The sequence below is a fragment of the Haliotis rubra genome, unplaced genomic scaffold, assembly GCF_003918875.1.
Source record: "Haliotis rubra isolate DU_JTF1 unplaced genomic scaffold, ASM391887v1 Scf570, whole genome shotgun sequence".
NCBI lineage: Eukaryota > Metazoa > Mollusca > Gastropoda > Lepetellida > Haliotidae > Haliotis > Haliotis rubra.
In genome coordinates, this window is record NW_025767269.1 from 695,804 (window position 1) to 712,278 (window position 16,475).

Below are 16,475 nucleotides of genomic sequence, written 5' to 3' on the forward strand. Positions count from 1 at the left end.
TCCGTTAAAACATTATGTTTTCATGGATATAAATCTACGTCCAGGATGAACTACTTTAAGAATACTCTCATCATAATACATATTTTAATTGACATCAGGAGGTACTTACGAGTTTTTAATTCTCAAGTCAGGCGTCCATATGGCGTCAGCTGGGACACGGATCTCTGTTACGTTCTTATGTTTTTCTGGTTGCCATGCTAATGATGCATCCTTCCATCTCTAGGAAAAGATGACAAAAATATACCTCAATTTATGTGTTATTGAGTATTATTGCTTTAAGTCTGGTTTGTACAGTAATCCTTACATCTGCAGAAGTGGAATTAGCTTTGGTAGCAAAATACCAATAAAGGTCTTTAAGAACACATTATCACAGATCTACTTGCTGTAACCAGGATCATCACTCCACATGTTCTCACCTCAATGCTTTTGGCCCGGATGTGGGGTAGGAGTGATGTGTGTGTACTTGCTTAAGATATGGGGTTGTATCTAACTTTCACATGCACAGAGCAATATACTTGTGCAAATCAACCGCTGCCTTTAACTGAAGCAGTGTGTTGAGAAGATAAAAGCTGAGCACACGTTTCACACAATACATTGCCCTGTGTGAGATGTGTTATTGGTCTGTGGCAAGCCTATTGTTGGTTTCGGGTACATAGTGACAGATACGGCGTAAAACCCATCTCTCTCACTCACTGACGCATACGTACCAAAGATATCCAGCAGTTTGTAGTTAGCACTTGCTTTTTCTCGTCCTACAATAATTGAAAAGGGATTATGACGTCATCAGCTCGTAACACTCCATATTTAAAAATCAACCAAAGTAAACAAAGGGCTTTATTTTTGGTTTATTTCTGAAAGCTGAATCATTTTAAAACTACAAATATATTAAGTAGATCAGCAATGATGTCCTGTACTACCTTCTTTCAGTATATAACCTTCACATATCATTTATCATGTTCTTAGTGTTTTTCCGGTTTATGAAAACGAATTTCACATATTAGCTTGTGAAGCTTTCTCTGCCTGCCAAAAGAAGTATTCAAATGTGCAAATGATTCCACACAACGATGTATAATCTACTTAATTGTTATAATGTTGATATTATCAAATCTGTTGCAATTTTCATAAAGCATTTGATGTCCATTCTAAAATCCATCCTTGATAGTCTCCAGGGTAAATGTTCCAACGAATCAAAACTTGTACCCTGGATGCATCTGCGGCACGGCCCGATAACTGTATTACCTCCCTTTCTTGCTCCGCCTTCTCACAGTAGCCAATCAGATAAGCCGTTACAACCAAGCTTGTCAGTGTTAACAAAGATGGCGGACGCAGCCGCGAAGGTTTACTCGCTGTGCGACTCAATTTTAGGGAAAAAATAATACAGACAAATTGACAGGTTTGAAACTTTCAAAACATATATGCAAGATCTCCTTCTACCTCTTTCAGGGTACCTCTGTAAAAATTGTGTTGCCAAGTTTAATCAGTTAGATAAAGGAAGCAGAAGCGAGTTATTATGGAAGCCTTGTGATTGGTACGCTCAGGTTCCCAGCGTAGACACTTGATTGGATAAATCACCAGCAAAGGGAAGAATAAATACATTTATCAGGCAGAGCCGTAGATGCATCCAGGGTGCTAGTGGAGATTTATCGGAACGTATAGCATGGAGATTATCCAGGATGTATTAAATCACGTGTAAAATCTAATGTCACGTGACCAAAAATTGTCATTAAACATCTTCAGTTGTACTTTGGGCCACTGGGTTTCACCTACTGAATAATACCTGTCTGTCTGTCTGTAAACACATCACTTTTTGTCTTGACAATTTCAATATTAAATGTAAACATATCACTCTTTCTCTTCCACTGTTCAATATAAAACGTAAGCATGCCGCTTGTTCTCTTGAACTATTCAATATGTAACGTAAATATATCACTATTTCTCTTGAGGTATTCAATATATAATGTAAACATGTCACTATTTCTCTTGAACTTTTTAATATATAATGCATTTAATGCCTAATCCATTATCCATCGTAAATGTTCTAACTGTGGTCAGGTATACTTACGATACCAGATATCTCGACAAGGGTGAGGTCCATCCTCACATCCAGGGTGGTGTTAGGACCAAAGGGTTCAACACGTTTGTCGTAAGTTCGAAACAAATCAGCAACCAGGCTTTGTTTGGGATTGCAAGCTGCAGAGGCTGACAACAGAACAATCTCGGGGATAAACAGGCAAAACCACCCAACGGGACAATATAAAAACTTAACAAAAGACGTGAAACAACAGGACATGAGCGGGGATAGACAGGAGACGTGAAACAACAGCATAACATCAGGTGTAAGGAGATCGGAAACAGTGATATACAAGAGACGTAAAACAACATAATAACATCAGGTGTAAGGAGATTGGAAACACAGGGATATACAAGAGATATGAAACAACAGCATAACAGCAGTAGTAATGAGATCGGAAACACAGGGATATACAAGAGATATGAAACAACAGCACAACATCAGGTGTAAGGAGATCGGAAAGAAGGGATATACAAGAGATATGAAACAACAGCACAACATCAGGTGTACGGAGATCGGAAACAGTGATATACAAGAGATATGAATCAACAGCACAACATCAGGAGTAAGGAGATCAGAAACACAGGGATATACAAGAGACATGAAATAACAGAATAACAGCAGTAGTAATGAGATCGGAAACACAGGGATATACAAGAGATATGAAACAACAGCACAACATCAGGTGTACGGAGATCGGAAACAGTGATATACAAGAGACATGAAACAACAGCACAACATCAGGTGTAAGGAGATCGGAAAGAGGAATAACAAGAAACGTACGAAAACAGCATAACATCAGGTGCAAGGACATCGGAGACACAGGAATATACAAGAGACGTAAAATAACATAATAACATCAGGTGTAAGGAGATTGGAAACACAGGGATATACAAGAGATATGAAACAACAGCATAACAGCAGTAGTAATGAGATCGGAAACACAGGGATATACAAGAGATATGAAACAACAGCATAACATCAGGTGTAAGGAGATCGTAAGCAGGGATATACAAGAAACATGAAACAACAGCACAACCTCAGGTGTACGGAGATCGGAAACACAGGGATATACAAGAGATATGAAACAACAGCACAACATCAGCTGTAAGGAGATCGGAAACACAGGGATATACAGGAGACATGAAACAACAGCACAACATCAGGAGTAAGGAGATCAGAAACACAGGGATATACAAGAGACATGAAATAACAGAATAACAGCAGTAGTAATGAGATCGGAAACACAGGGATATACAGGAGATATGAAACAACAGCACAACATCAGGTGTAAGGAGATCGTAAGCAGGAATATACAAGAAACATGAAACAACAGCACAACCTCAGGTGTACGGAGGTCGGAAACAGGGATATACAAGAGATATGAAACAACAGCACATCATCAGGAGTAAGAAGATCAGAAACACAGGGATATTCAAGAGACATGAAACAACAGCAGAATATCAGGTGTAAGGAGATCGGAAAGAGAGGGATATACAAGAGACATGAAACAACAGAATAACAGCAGTAGTAATGAGATCGGAAACACAGGGATATACAAGAGATATGAAACAACAGCACACCATCAGGAGTAAGGAGATCGGAAACAAAGGGATATACAAGAGACATGAAACAACAGCATAACATCAGGTGTAAGGAGATCGTAAGCAGGAATATACAAGAAACATGAAACAACAGCACAACCTCAGGTGTACGGAGGTCGGAAACAGGGATATACAAGAGACATGAAACAACAGAACAACATCAGGAGTAAGGAGATCGGAAACACAGGGATATACAAGAGATATGAAACAACAGCACACCATCAGGTGTAAGGAGATCGGAAACACAGGGATATACAGGAGACATGAAACAACAGCACAACATTAGGAGTAAGGAGATCGGAAAGAGAGGGATATACAAGAGACATGAAATAACAGAATAACAGCAGTAGTAATGAGATCGAAAAAAACAGGGATATACAAGAGATATGAAACAACAGTACAACATCAGGAGTAAGAAGATCAGAAACACAGGCATATTCAAGAGACATGAAACAACAGCAGAATATCAGGTGTAAGGAGATCGGAAACAGGGATATACAAGAGACATGAAACAACAGAATAACAGCAGTAGTAATGAGATCGGAAACACAGGGATATACAAGAGATATGAAACAACAGTACAACATCAGGAGTAACGAGATCGGAAACACAGGGATATACAAGAGATATGAAACAACAGCACACCATCAGGTGTAAGGAGATCGGAAACAAAGGGATATACAAGAGACATGAAACAACAGCACACCATCAGGAGTAAGGAGATCGGAAACACAGGGATATACAAGAGATATGAAACAACAGCACACCACCAGGTGTACGGAGATCGGAAACAGTGATATACAAGAGACATGAAACAACAGCACACCATCAGGAGTAAGAAGATCGGAAACACAGGGATATACAAGAGATATGAAACAACAGCACACCATCAGGAGTAAGGAGATCGGAAACACAGGGATATACAAGAGATATGAAACAACAGCACAACATCAGGTGTAAGGAGATCGGAAACACAGGCATATACAAGAGACATGAAACAACAGCACAACATCAGGTGTAAGGAGATCGGAAAGAGAGGGATATACAAGAGACATGAAATAACAGAACAACAGCAGTAGTATTGAGATCGGAAACACAGGGATATACAACAGATATGAAATAACAGCACAACATTAGGTTCAAAACAACTGAACAACAACACGTTAAAAATAGTAACCGCCTTATATCTTAAACATTCAATTACTTTTGACACCAAATATTCGCTTAAACCAGTGACTAGTCTTCATACAGACCCTGAAACAAATGTATCCAAGAAACCCCATGCAAGTGTATAATATGTGGCAAGTCTAGATTTCTACTGTTTCAGAAGAAAGTATCTGGGCTCCTTCATGATATTGTATGATTGTAATTTAGGAACTGGTTTTCTTTCTTTAAAATATGTTCATTTCAGAGACTAGATGTTAGTCTAACCAGTGACCAATCAGCTGTTTCCCTTAACAGTGCCAGGGTCCAATTAGGGATGTTCAGAAGCCTACACAGGACCAAAAACCGGATAGTAAACCATTGAAATAAACGTAAATACAGTAGGAAATACATGCCATGACCGGATGTACGTATGTTTTCAGATATTTCCTAACTTCGGGCATATATTTCGTATGAATCTATACCTTTGAAACATATGCTTATCGTACATTTTCGTATGCACAAGAACCTCGTTCATGTATGCCATGACCGGATTGTCAGGTATTTCCAAACATGAATTGCAAAACAGATACCCCAGGAAATATATGATCTTACAGTATTTCTGATGCATTCCTTTGAATTTCAATGGGTGCTGAAATTTAAGTTTACCCAGGTTGGAAACATGTAAATTTACTTAAGTGGGGAAACACTTGTAAATTTTCACATGTGCAAATGTTTACACACCTTAGATATTTATGTATCATACCGGATTTCAGGGGTATGTATATGAAAGGTTCATACACCTTCATGTTACCTGTGCTCAAGCAAGGTGATCATTTGTTTCCATCATGTGAATCACTTGGTTCATGTAATTTCATTTTCACACATTTTAGTACGTTTGAAATCAACGTTCACGTGACGTCATCATTCTTATCATCAAAAGAGCCTGACTAAGAAAGTGGTATTACGCAAGCTAACATGGCTTATTAAGCTGCGCTCGCACTTGTTGCCAGTATCAGTTACGCTTTGTCTGCGGTGTTGGCACATTTTGTGAGTGGTGAACAAAAGGGCGATGAGCTGCCCCTTCGTCCTTGCAAGTGTCCCTAGCTGTCCCAACAGAATAGCACTTTATCTCTCTTGTAGTCTGTCTCACAGTCCCTGAACCACATTATTTTCCCTGCTGCCAAGCCATCTCTGCAGTGCTAAAGCCCTAAATAAAGCAAGTCTAGATTTCCGCAGGGTCTGTATCTCTAGTCTCCCTGGGGCGCCTTTCCTTTTAAATAGGCTTGTTTGTTACTATCAAAATTATATATATTCAGAGACTAAGCATTAGTCTATCTCTCTTTCAGCACGGCCAAATACGCTACACAAACCAACTCGTAATTTCTTAAGTCTCTTCAGTTCGCGCATCAGTACTGTAAAACAAGTTTTGGCAGTACAGAATTGGAATATTATTGCACTGCATGTGACCTTTCTTAACAGTCTCACAGTACCTGAACCATGTTATTTCTCCTTCCGCTCAGCCTTTGCTGTAATAACGCCACACAAAAAATAGTTTTTATCGTGTAGCGATTATGTCCGGATGGCACAGGCGGGTGCGTTCTCTGAGTATACCATTGGCATGTTGGGCCTCTGTGCCTTTTCTAAACTTTGTCTTGATTGTCCTGTTTAAATTGACGATCCATAAACCCAGAGTCCGAAAGCAAATGTCACACAAGTAAATGTGATGTTGCATTGCTGCAATTTTCCATGTCGGAGAAGTCCTTCTAACAAGATATATATTCCGTTGTTTGGAGCAGGCCTATGACTATTATGCAGCAGTTTTGCTAAACATCTTGCAGACCTTTAACCTGACATAGACGCAGACCTCGCATGTTCAAGTTCAGATCTGACAGGTGCCGAAAATATTGATTCCGGCAAGAATGCAATATCTCAGTGGGTTATTGTTTTCCTAAGTACGTGGAGTGCTTTCTACAACATTGGAGATAATGGTATCGTTTTCTTCCTGATATTCCCCCGAACGGAAGCTCTACCCATTTATGGTACAATGTGTAAGTTACAGATTTGTAGGGAATAGTCTTAAGACTTTTCTACTTTGACCAGGATTCTTCGAACTTGCAACAGTCGTTTGAGAAGATCAAGAGAGAAAGGGGTAGTGTGCAATGTATCTGGCGGACGTATATGGAAAAAGTTCGAAGAATGTTTCTGTATAAATACAATAATAGAAATACCGGTTATGTTTGAAACGTACCCTCAATCTGATAGCCAGTGAGATTATTGTGAAAGATCGCAATATGTATCATCATAAACGGGCCCAGATAAAAGTACATGTCATTCATTCCCACATTATATCCCCTTTATAGACTCGGGACATGGTTGTTACAGGTAGGGCAAACACTTTCTTCTATAGGTATCTGCCTGTTTCACGCTACATACATGTATTCAGATTACTGAGAAAAGTAGCGACGCAGGTTCTCCTCCATCACACATATAATTGTATAGATATCCAGTGATTAGGGATAGCGCTGCAGCAACTTACTGAAATTTACGACATACACTATCATCTGCAGTAGTACTGCTATACCCAGCATCGTATTAATTTCTCTCTTACATAAGGTGAAATGTCACAGGGTTGTCATGGTAACGATAAATTGGCATACTATTTATTGTCTTATTCTTTTATCTGCGATTAGAATTCAAATCAGTTTTGGCGTGAGCATCTTTAGAGAAAAGAAGCTGTAAAACGAATATTAATGTGATCGAACCTATAGGCCTTTGTCAAAGCGAGTTTCAAGCCACCTACATAAAAAAACTTCATGATGAATATCTGCTAATCCATGGCACGATTCCAACCATATCATGAGCATGTGTTTGTGAATCATAATGAAATAGTGATGTAACGAGGCGTCCATGCCGCGTCAAAAACACATGGAAACGCACGAGAATTGCAATACGGGCCCCTAAACCACTGATGCTCCGTGACCTGGAGACACAATTCATGTGATTAAGACAAAATGGATACTCGTGCTGTTATGCTTTTGAATTATTAAGTATTCGTTCTTGTCACGGGATACAAGTATACTTTCCAGTTTCAACCAAATGTACATTCGAAGGATATAGAAATCTAGGTTAAGCTATTGGAATCATATTTACAATTAAAAGACTCAAACAATGGTCTGTTGTCCAAATATTTTGTTTTCCATATCTTGTCCCAATCTGTATCCAAAGACCATACAGTAGTCTATTATATAGTCTCTGTTTTATCATAGTCAGAGAACGATATTATTTCCCCTTCCGCCCAGCCCTTACTGTAATGCTTACGCCCTAAATGAAGCATATCTAGATATTCCCAGGTTCAGCGTCTGTTAAAACGGGATCGGGTTACAGAGTAAACAATACCAAACACCGGCGGCTGGCGGGGACCAACATCTTCAGTAACAGTTACATCTGCCAACGCCTAATTCGCAAGTGGTGAGGCAATACGCTAATGAGGCTAAGGGTCCTGTACCATGCTTGTGAAATATCTATGATGCCTTATATGAAGTCTATAATCTAAGCAAGTCTAGCTATGTATGACTTTAAGTCACTGCTTGAAGAAAAGCTCTTTTAGAATTTGATTTGGTAAATATTAGTATTTCACTGACTCAATCACATTCGAAAACGCATAGCAGCCTATAATTCATTGTGACTATGATTAAGCCATCACTTTAAAACACAAGGGTTATTTCCTTTGAGTTAACTGACAGGCTTTCGGTATCAAATATTTAAAACTCCAGCCAAAGGTGGAAATATAGCGTTTTTGTAATGCTTTTGTTGCACTTAATGATAAGTGATTGTTAAATGTACATATGATGCTTTTGAAGGATAATCTCAGCTGACTCAGAGACTTTGCACGTGTTTTCCCCCACTCTTTCCACACCCATCCTTCAGTTTTTATGTTTGTGACATGATCTGCACACTGATAATTTAAAGCAGGTATATAAATAATAACTGTTTGCAATCTTTACCCACTGTAGTTTTCCATTTATTTAGCAATTTTCAGTTTCTATTAATTTCTGGAAATTTTGTACGGAGGTACATCTATTTTACAGTTTCACCCAATAACAGTAAAGCATACTTAAAAATACGTTTCGGTACTTTGACAGATTAATAAGTTCACATTATATTCCATGATATTGGGATGCCAAAATGATTAACATTATTATATGATGTATAACAAATAAGACCGCAAAAAGCAAAAATTAAAAACGCATAAGCAACATAAATGATGTCAGGTAGTAAGCTTTCAATAATTACAGAAACTGCTTAGTTATCTAACTTTATGAACTAATTGCAATCACTACAGTTTTCTATAATCTACCCAAGAGATGGATTCAAAATAGGTGTACAGTATATTCCGTCGGGTAACTGAAATTTGAGAAAACGTCCGTATGGGACAACATCTGTATTCCGAATCAAAAGAGGCCATCTGACATAGTGGTGTAACGATTCATCGATAGTATCGATGTTTTGCATAGTCAACTATGCGATACGAATGCATCAATACAAAACACATTTAGGCAATACATCAGGATATTAATATCCAAAGGGCTGTGATACATCGATGTATCGCCACAAGAGACGAAACATCCCGATGCTACTTAAGTACTAATGAAAGTTGTAAGGAGTATTGCATTAGGAAAAGGAAGGGAGTCTCTTTGAAATTCTTCTGAAGTGAACCTTGTACTGTGAGACGAACTTAAGAATAATGCCGACCTGTCATTTGAACCCGTGCATCTGAATAGCGGTGCAGTCCATTTTACCATTAAGGTGCCGAGGGTATGTAAAGCGATAAACTGTCAGTGTTGGCATTGTCTTGGTTACTGTGTAGCAGTGTTGAATGTACTGGCGAATTGCGCATTTATCAAAATCATCAAATTCAATTTTCCCTTCGGTACGAGTACGCACTTTCCCTGGGCTTGTGAACTTACTGCTACCCATCGCAGGAACGCATTTACCAGGCGCGTAGCAAGCCAATTTTTGTCGTGTAAGCCCGATAGGCTGCAAAGCTGTATATTTAGTTAGTGTTGAGGCCTTGCCCAACTTTCATTTTCAAAATCATGTCTAAGCCCGGGGCTTTTTTCATGGTGATAATTTCAAAAACCCAAATCACTTTATTAGGCATTGGGCTAAAAATGGAATTTTAACAATTAAGGACCTTTGTAATGAAGATATTGTAAGTCTTTTGAAGATCTGAAACTCAAGTTTGATATTGGAGGAACATATATGGTTTTTGTAATGTTGATAGTGAAACTTTATGTCATGTACAGTGAGACCTCGGAAACCCGGAACCCAGATATCCGGAAACCTCACCTTCCGGTCAATTTTTAGAAAAAAACAATCTCTTACGTTATAAAAGTGACTGTCTATAACGGATATTCGGTTTCCGTCGCCGGACGGTACATTTCAAAACAAACCGGCTAAATCAACACAAAATTGACTCACCTATCCGCACGAAGCTTTGATCCACCGCTAACCGTGTGAAGGGAAGCGCGAGAGTTCCACGTGTTTTCACACGACACATGGTCTGCTAATCCGGATCAAGGTATTGGTGGTGATTAGAAGGCCTAGCTGACACTGAGTTAACCATTGAGTTCTAACTGTTAAGTTGTTTATTCAGTCAAAGCAATAAAAGTGCAGTGTGTCGATATTCAAGTAAGTTGGTCTTTCAATTGACCACCAAATGGCTAGTCAACCTACTAAACGCAAGCGCTACGCAGTGACAGCCAAGGAAAAGAAAGAGATATGTCTTTACAAAGAACAAAATCCCAAAGAAAGCTTTGATAACATAAGCAAATATTACGAAGGCCTACTCGGCTACTATGAGAACAATGGCGACCGTGAAAACCTGGACAAAATGTTGTCCGTCGTGTTGCAAAGGAGGGGCACCCAGTGTAAGCAGTCCTCAATGAAAGACGTTTTCAAAACTGAATAATTGTAAAGGTATGATTGTCATGTATATTGGGAATGTGTTGTAACCCAAACCTTTTGGAAAGAACTTGAAAACTGGATAATCCAAAACAAACAGAAATTTGAAATAAGAAAGACTTTAGTTTAGTTTGGTTTGGTTTTTGGTAATGAGCCATTGCTAAATCATATAATCTTTTATGCTAAAATTCATATATATATACTTGCACTTTAAAGAATAGAATTCCAAAGTTAATAATGTCTTAATTTTTTTTAAAGACACCTACACGGTTGAAATATTCATATCCAGAAGGAACAATAATTTTGATAATTTTCAGAGAAATGGTTTCCTTTACCCTCAGTTTTCAATCTCTGACTTAATCTGTAATCAAACTTGAATAACTTTATTGCATTATAATTTCTTCATGCCACCAGTTGATGAACTTTGATCATGAATATGTACACTTTTTGCTTTACTTTATATGCTTGTATTCAATTATCGGAACAAATGAAAAAATCACAAAGAGTTTAAGGTAGCTGGTCACGTGATCATTATCGTATTATAGTTTCAGACCATCACACCGATTACAAATGAGATATTCTTCAAGATCATTAAGGTTAACAGCTGTGTTTGTTCAAACATGCCATAGAAAGTCAAGTGAGTGTATGAGTGTTTTATTTCCAACACGTGGGCGGACGGTTTATGGACACGAAGTCGACCTTTTGAAATTTCGCTATGGACACGAAGTCGACCTGCGGCTAACTTTGATGTCGAAGGTGTTGTTAGAGTCACGCTAATCCGCCAGTGGGTGTTGTTTTAAGATTGCCGATAACTTGGGCGCGCAAAAGGCGTGAACATAGTTCACCCACGTAGTTGACACAAAATGTCATCAATGTCATAAATGTTATCATATGAGAGTGATTTTTACAATGATGAACGCATTTCATTCAATTTGGATATATATAAGGAAAGAACTTGAGGTAGTTTACATTCAGTTTCGAAATGGCAAATGCACAGTTGAATCAGCGATATCTTCCTACATCTCGTGGCGGCAGATACCTGTGTGTTGGTGGCTTTATGTACCGTGAGAATAAAGGTTGAGGAGCTGTGGCTGGACACATTAGCAACCATGCCCGACAACCCACGATGCCGAGACATCAGTGACTACATCACCAGCTACTGGATCGAGGGTGACCTCCATAGACCACAGTGGAACCACCATGATCCTGATGACCCCCGCACCAACAACCATTTAGAAGGGTGGCACTCTCGTCTCAAGAGATTGGCGTGGAAGGCGCACGCCAATATCTTTGAAATGATCAAGTTTCTTGCAAAGGAGCAGAGTCACACTGAAGTCCGCCTGTTGCAGTTCGGCGGTGGACAAAAACGTCCCTTGAAGAAAAAGAAGTACAGGGATTTGGAACGTCACCTGGACGTCCTAAGACATGATCTTAGAAATGGCGTCATCAACACCAGAGATTTTGCAGATGCTGCATCTCACCTGCTTCATGTGGGATGATTTCGAATCAGAAATAAAATGAACGAAAAATAATACTTTTCTCCTGTTGTCTGTGCTTTCAACCGCATAATCCGGATTATCACCTTGTGTAAACACTGGATTATCTCTGTCTTTTTTAATCCCCTGTTGATGGTATAATGTCAAATGGACAGGACGTCGACCTTATTTCTTACCTGAACCGTGACATTTCACCCAAAGGTCGACGTCCTGTGCAGACACCGGGCGGACATACATACATACCATTGCAACCGCTTCACAATATATTATATGCACAAAAATTCTACATACACACTGAATTTTAGTAGAGTGGGTCGTTTATGTTTCCGTAGTTCCACCAGAAGACATTTTGGATAATAAATATCACACTTTTGATATAATCATACACAATTAAGTGTTTTGCCATATATTCTTACAAACGTAGCTGCAAATACTTGCAATACTGCTGACTCACCTTTAAGCAATATTTACGTATTCACTCACTAAGTCTCGTGTCACTCAAGATGTTTTGTATGCATGCGCTGGCTATGTACAGCAACGTATACCATGTATACAGCTCAGTATTTCTAAGTAACCCACCTTCGTCACACTTTGGTGTGAAAGGAGTCAGTTGAGTTTACACAGGACCCTTTGTGTGCCCTGTTGATACTATTTACACTCATATGGTCCTGCTTGCGGGTGCAATATGGCCATTATGTCACTGCATTCACCATACATTACGGATTTCCATATTGCAGAAATACCTACACTGAGCACTTATCATCTTAACTTGACAACGACTGGTAAACATCTTCAATGTCTTCAATGAATAACCTGTAAACACCATTCGACAGCTTAACTACTGCACCTGTGACAAACAAATGTACTATGTGAACAAAGTTCACATTCGTCATGTGGAGGCACCTTTAGGACAATTGTGCATGTAGCTATGAGAAGAATTACCGCAACCTTGAATATGACTTAGTTCTTAGTTCTTGTCCAGAAAATGTATACCAGTTCAGGTATAAAAGAGGGGTATGGTCTTACAACAGCACGTAGCTCTCTTGATTCCAGCAGCGAGATTCTGACTTGGTTTCTTTTAAACCCGGCAAAGCCACAACATGCCATTACACAGAGGTGTCATAGCTCAGCACAGTTATCATTGAGGTACACAGACCAAAATAATGTTCAACACGACCCCTACGAAACTACGTCAGTGTTAAGTAAAGCTTTATATTTAGTTAGTGTTGAGAGCTTGCGCAACTTTTCAAAATCATGTGTGAGCCCGGGTTTTTTTTCATAATGGTAGCTACGCCCCTGTTTACCTTCGTCCTTTATTTTGCGCAAGGTACTGACAGATATACCAGCAGCATCGCTGGCTTTTTTGAGTGCACTGTGTGTGCTGTCGGAAATAGTACACATCTACTGAATGACATTGTAGGCAACCTCACGTATTTGTGAAGGAATGACTTGACCCCGTTTACCCAATTTAGAGTGCGACATGATAAGTTTCAAATACCTGCAGAGTTTGATACTAGTATACACATGCTTGTGCAGAAACACGACATTTCCGAATCATTGCGCAGAAAGTGATTACTGCAAGGATCACAAAATCACGTGCCCTAAGTTTTTCACACCTGTTCCCCTTCGAGTAGGTAGTGGATCAGTTCACGACTCGCTCCCAGCTCTCCTTTAACAAACGCGTCTTTCGCGCACCTCATTCTAATGTTGGTTGGACAGTGGGAATATTTGTTTGTATCTGTTACATGAACAAAGTAGTTGGTGTAGAAGTGATAGAGTTTGAACATTTTTCAAACTCTGTGAACTGTACAATACTTGTCGTCTTCAAGCAATTGAAATATGTTTTAGTTGTTTGACAAACAACACCATTCATTCACAACTATGAATGATGTCTTAGCTTTTTTAAGAAAGAGAACAAAGATAAGATACAATTTAGACAGCAGACTTAAAGAGTTTTTTTAGTGATTTTGAATTCTGATATAAATTACATTGAATTGTTTGTGAAAGAATCGGTGTGGAAACACAACTTCCCAAAGGAAACTTCAGTTTCAAATGTATTTTAAGGTGTGCTGAACATGTTTGACTGTACCTTCTTCAACATGAAATGCTGAAATTTTATGAGATCAACAGCTCTTTATGTGTGTGTGTGTGATAGTAACACAGGTTTTAATGAATTTATTACTATTTGTAGTCACGATATGGCTGAAATACTGCGACTGTAAAGTTTAACTCACTCACTCACTCATGATATATCGTCTCGCCTCATTAAGCTGGTATCAGGATGTATCGTCTCTCCACTTAGACTACGAAGCACAGCTCTTCACATCAGTGATACATTGTAATCATCTTTTTCGAAAGTATAGATAATGAAATTTGTGCAGCTATGTGAACACACCTGTCTGTGTTTTATTGCAATAAGCTGTCTCTCCTTGTATGTCATATATAAGAAGTGTACCTAAGGTAAATTATTTAAACTATAATGTAATTTCCATTACAAAAAAGTATAAACGGTATTACCTACTCATCAGAAAGGCTTATCAGTACCTCACCGCCACCACCCCACCCTAGGCCTACACCCTCTCACACACATGCACACACACACTGCCTAACATGCATATCGCTCCGGCCCATTGACCCAATATTGTAACCTTTTAAACAGACATCATGTGTATGTCAAGAAAGGCAGGCACGTTAATAGTGGTGCTCAGTCATGGGTATCACTTCGCCATGTGTTTCTGATGATCTGCGTGCATTATGACGTGGTCCGACGCGCTAACGAACCCGATGTGACAGTTACATTACAGAACCATTGAAATACATGTTAAAGTAGTGTTAATCTTGTAACACTATATTTACCAATTACCAACCATTTACGCGTGTACTAAATATATGACAAACCTAACCCTGGTCATACGAGATTTCAAAGGTATTGAAATGCATGTCCTACAATCACAGCATTTACATACGTTACACATGCTAGAAAACACATGAAAATAATGGCCAGATTTACACACCCGTGAAATACAAGTAAATACAGACTTTAGTGTTCATTTATTTTAACACCCCTTTAAACGTGTGTAAATCTGACATCCAGATGATAAGCCAGATTTCAAACGTTGTTCATATGGCCGCCGGATGAAACGTATATTCCCTAATGTTAGTAAATTTAGGTAATACAGTCATTTTGGGTGGTGCTAGATCCTCTCTCTGAGTATGTTTCGTGGTCCTTTAGCATACTACTTGGCTAATGAAAAAACGGCCAACGCCTTGCACAAAGCGTATACACTCTAGTATGACCTAAATACTATTCAAAGCGTTACGTTCACACACTCTCAAAAATTGTCCTTACCTAGCATCCATACAATGACGAGAAGCACCGGCTTCACATCCATGTCCGGGAACTCAACCACGCAAGGCTATCTGTGAAGCTCTGTACACCACTGAACGAACATGAAACTATTCCAGCTATCAGTTTTGATCAGCAGATTACTTGCCAGGTTCCAGCACAGATAGTTGCGGCCGCTGTTGGATTCGTTCTGCGGCAGGACGTTGACACGGTGGTATTTAGACAGCGTTTCGCAATTATTCATTTACGGTCCAGTGATAAACATTACTTTCTATTGCATATCGTCACGTGGTTGTAAATAGCAAAAGTCAAAACGTTAGGGAGTTGACTGTACAATATCTGACTAATGACTGTGATGTTATCAACATGTTAATAAGTGCATAATGTATCACATGGCTTTACAAAGTAATCCATCAACTGACTGTGTGACGGTGATAAGCGTAGCCTGAAACAGTGGACGATAATAGGGATGAATAGTCCTTCCACGCTTACCTCCGTTTCATACTACTGTACATCTGTAATAATTCATAGGAGTAATAAGCTATTTCAACAGAACTCGGTAAATGTGGACAATTGTCGCTGGGTAAAATTTGAATTTGATAGCATCTTTCTCTCGGTCCTTCAGAAATCTGATGCTCCGATCTCGCTACAAATGGAACGTCATTTAGCCGCTGGTTGAGCGTTGCAGCTGCGTGAATGTCAGTGAGTGGAGTCGCCTAGTGTGTAGACCATGGCGGCAGCAGCAGGGGTGTTTTATTCATCTTGTGTAACAAAAATAGACCTTCGAATCTAGACTCACAAATGAACATATTTTACAGATAAAACAGTTTACAGATATAATGAAAAGA

At 39.1% G+C, this 16,475-nt stretch overlaps 1 protein-coding gene across 1 annotated transcript in view; it reads right to left on the reverse strand.

The window, feature by feature from the left end:
* Positions 1 to 15,829, reverse strand: part of LOC124254338 (acetylcholine receptor subunit alpha-L1-like) — a 57,463-nt gene extending 41,634 nt beyond the window's left edge. Inside the window, exons 1-4 of the mRNA XM_046688260.1 lie at positions 15,631 to 15,829; positions 2,063 to 2,199; positions 708 to 752; positions 110 to 219 (exon numbers count right to left, since the gene is read on the reverse strand). Of these exons, the coding sequence (XP_046544216.1) occupies positions 110 to 219; positions 708 to 752; positions 2,063 to 2,199; positions 15,631 to 15,673 (335 nt within the window). The 5' untranslated portion in view covers positions 15,674 to 15,829. The remainder of the gene's footprint in view (positions 1 to 109; positions 220 to 707; positions 753 to 2,062; positions 2,200 to 15,630) is intronic.
* Positions 15,830 to 16,475: the final 646 nt, after the last annotated feature.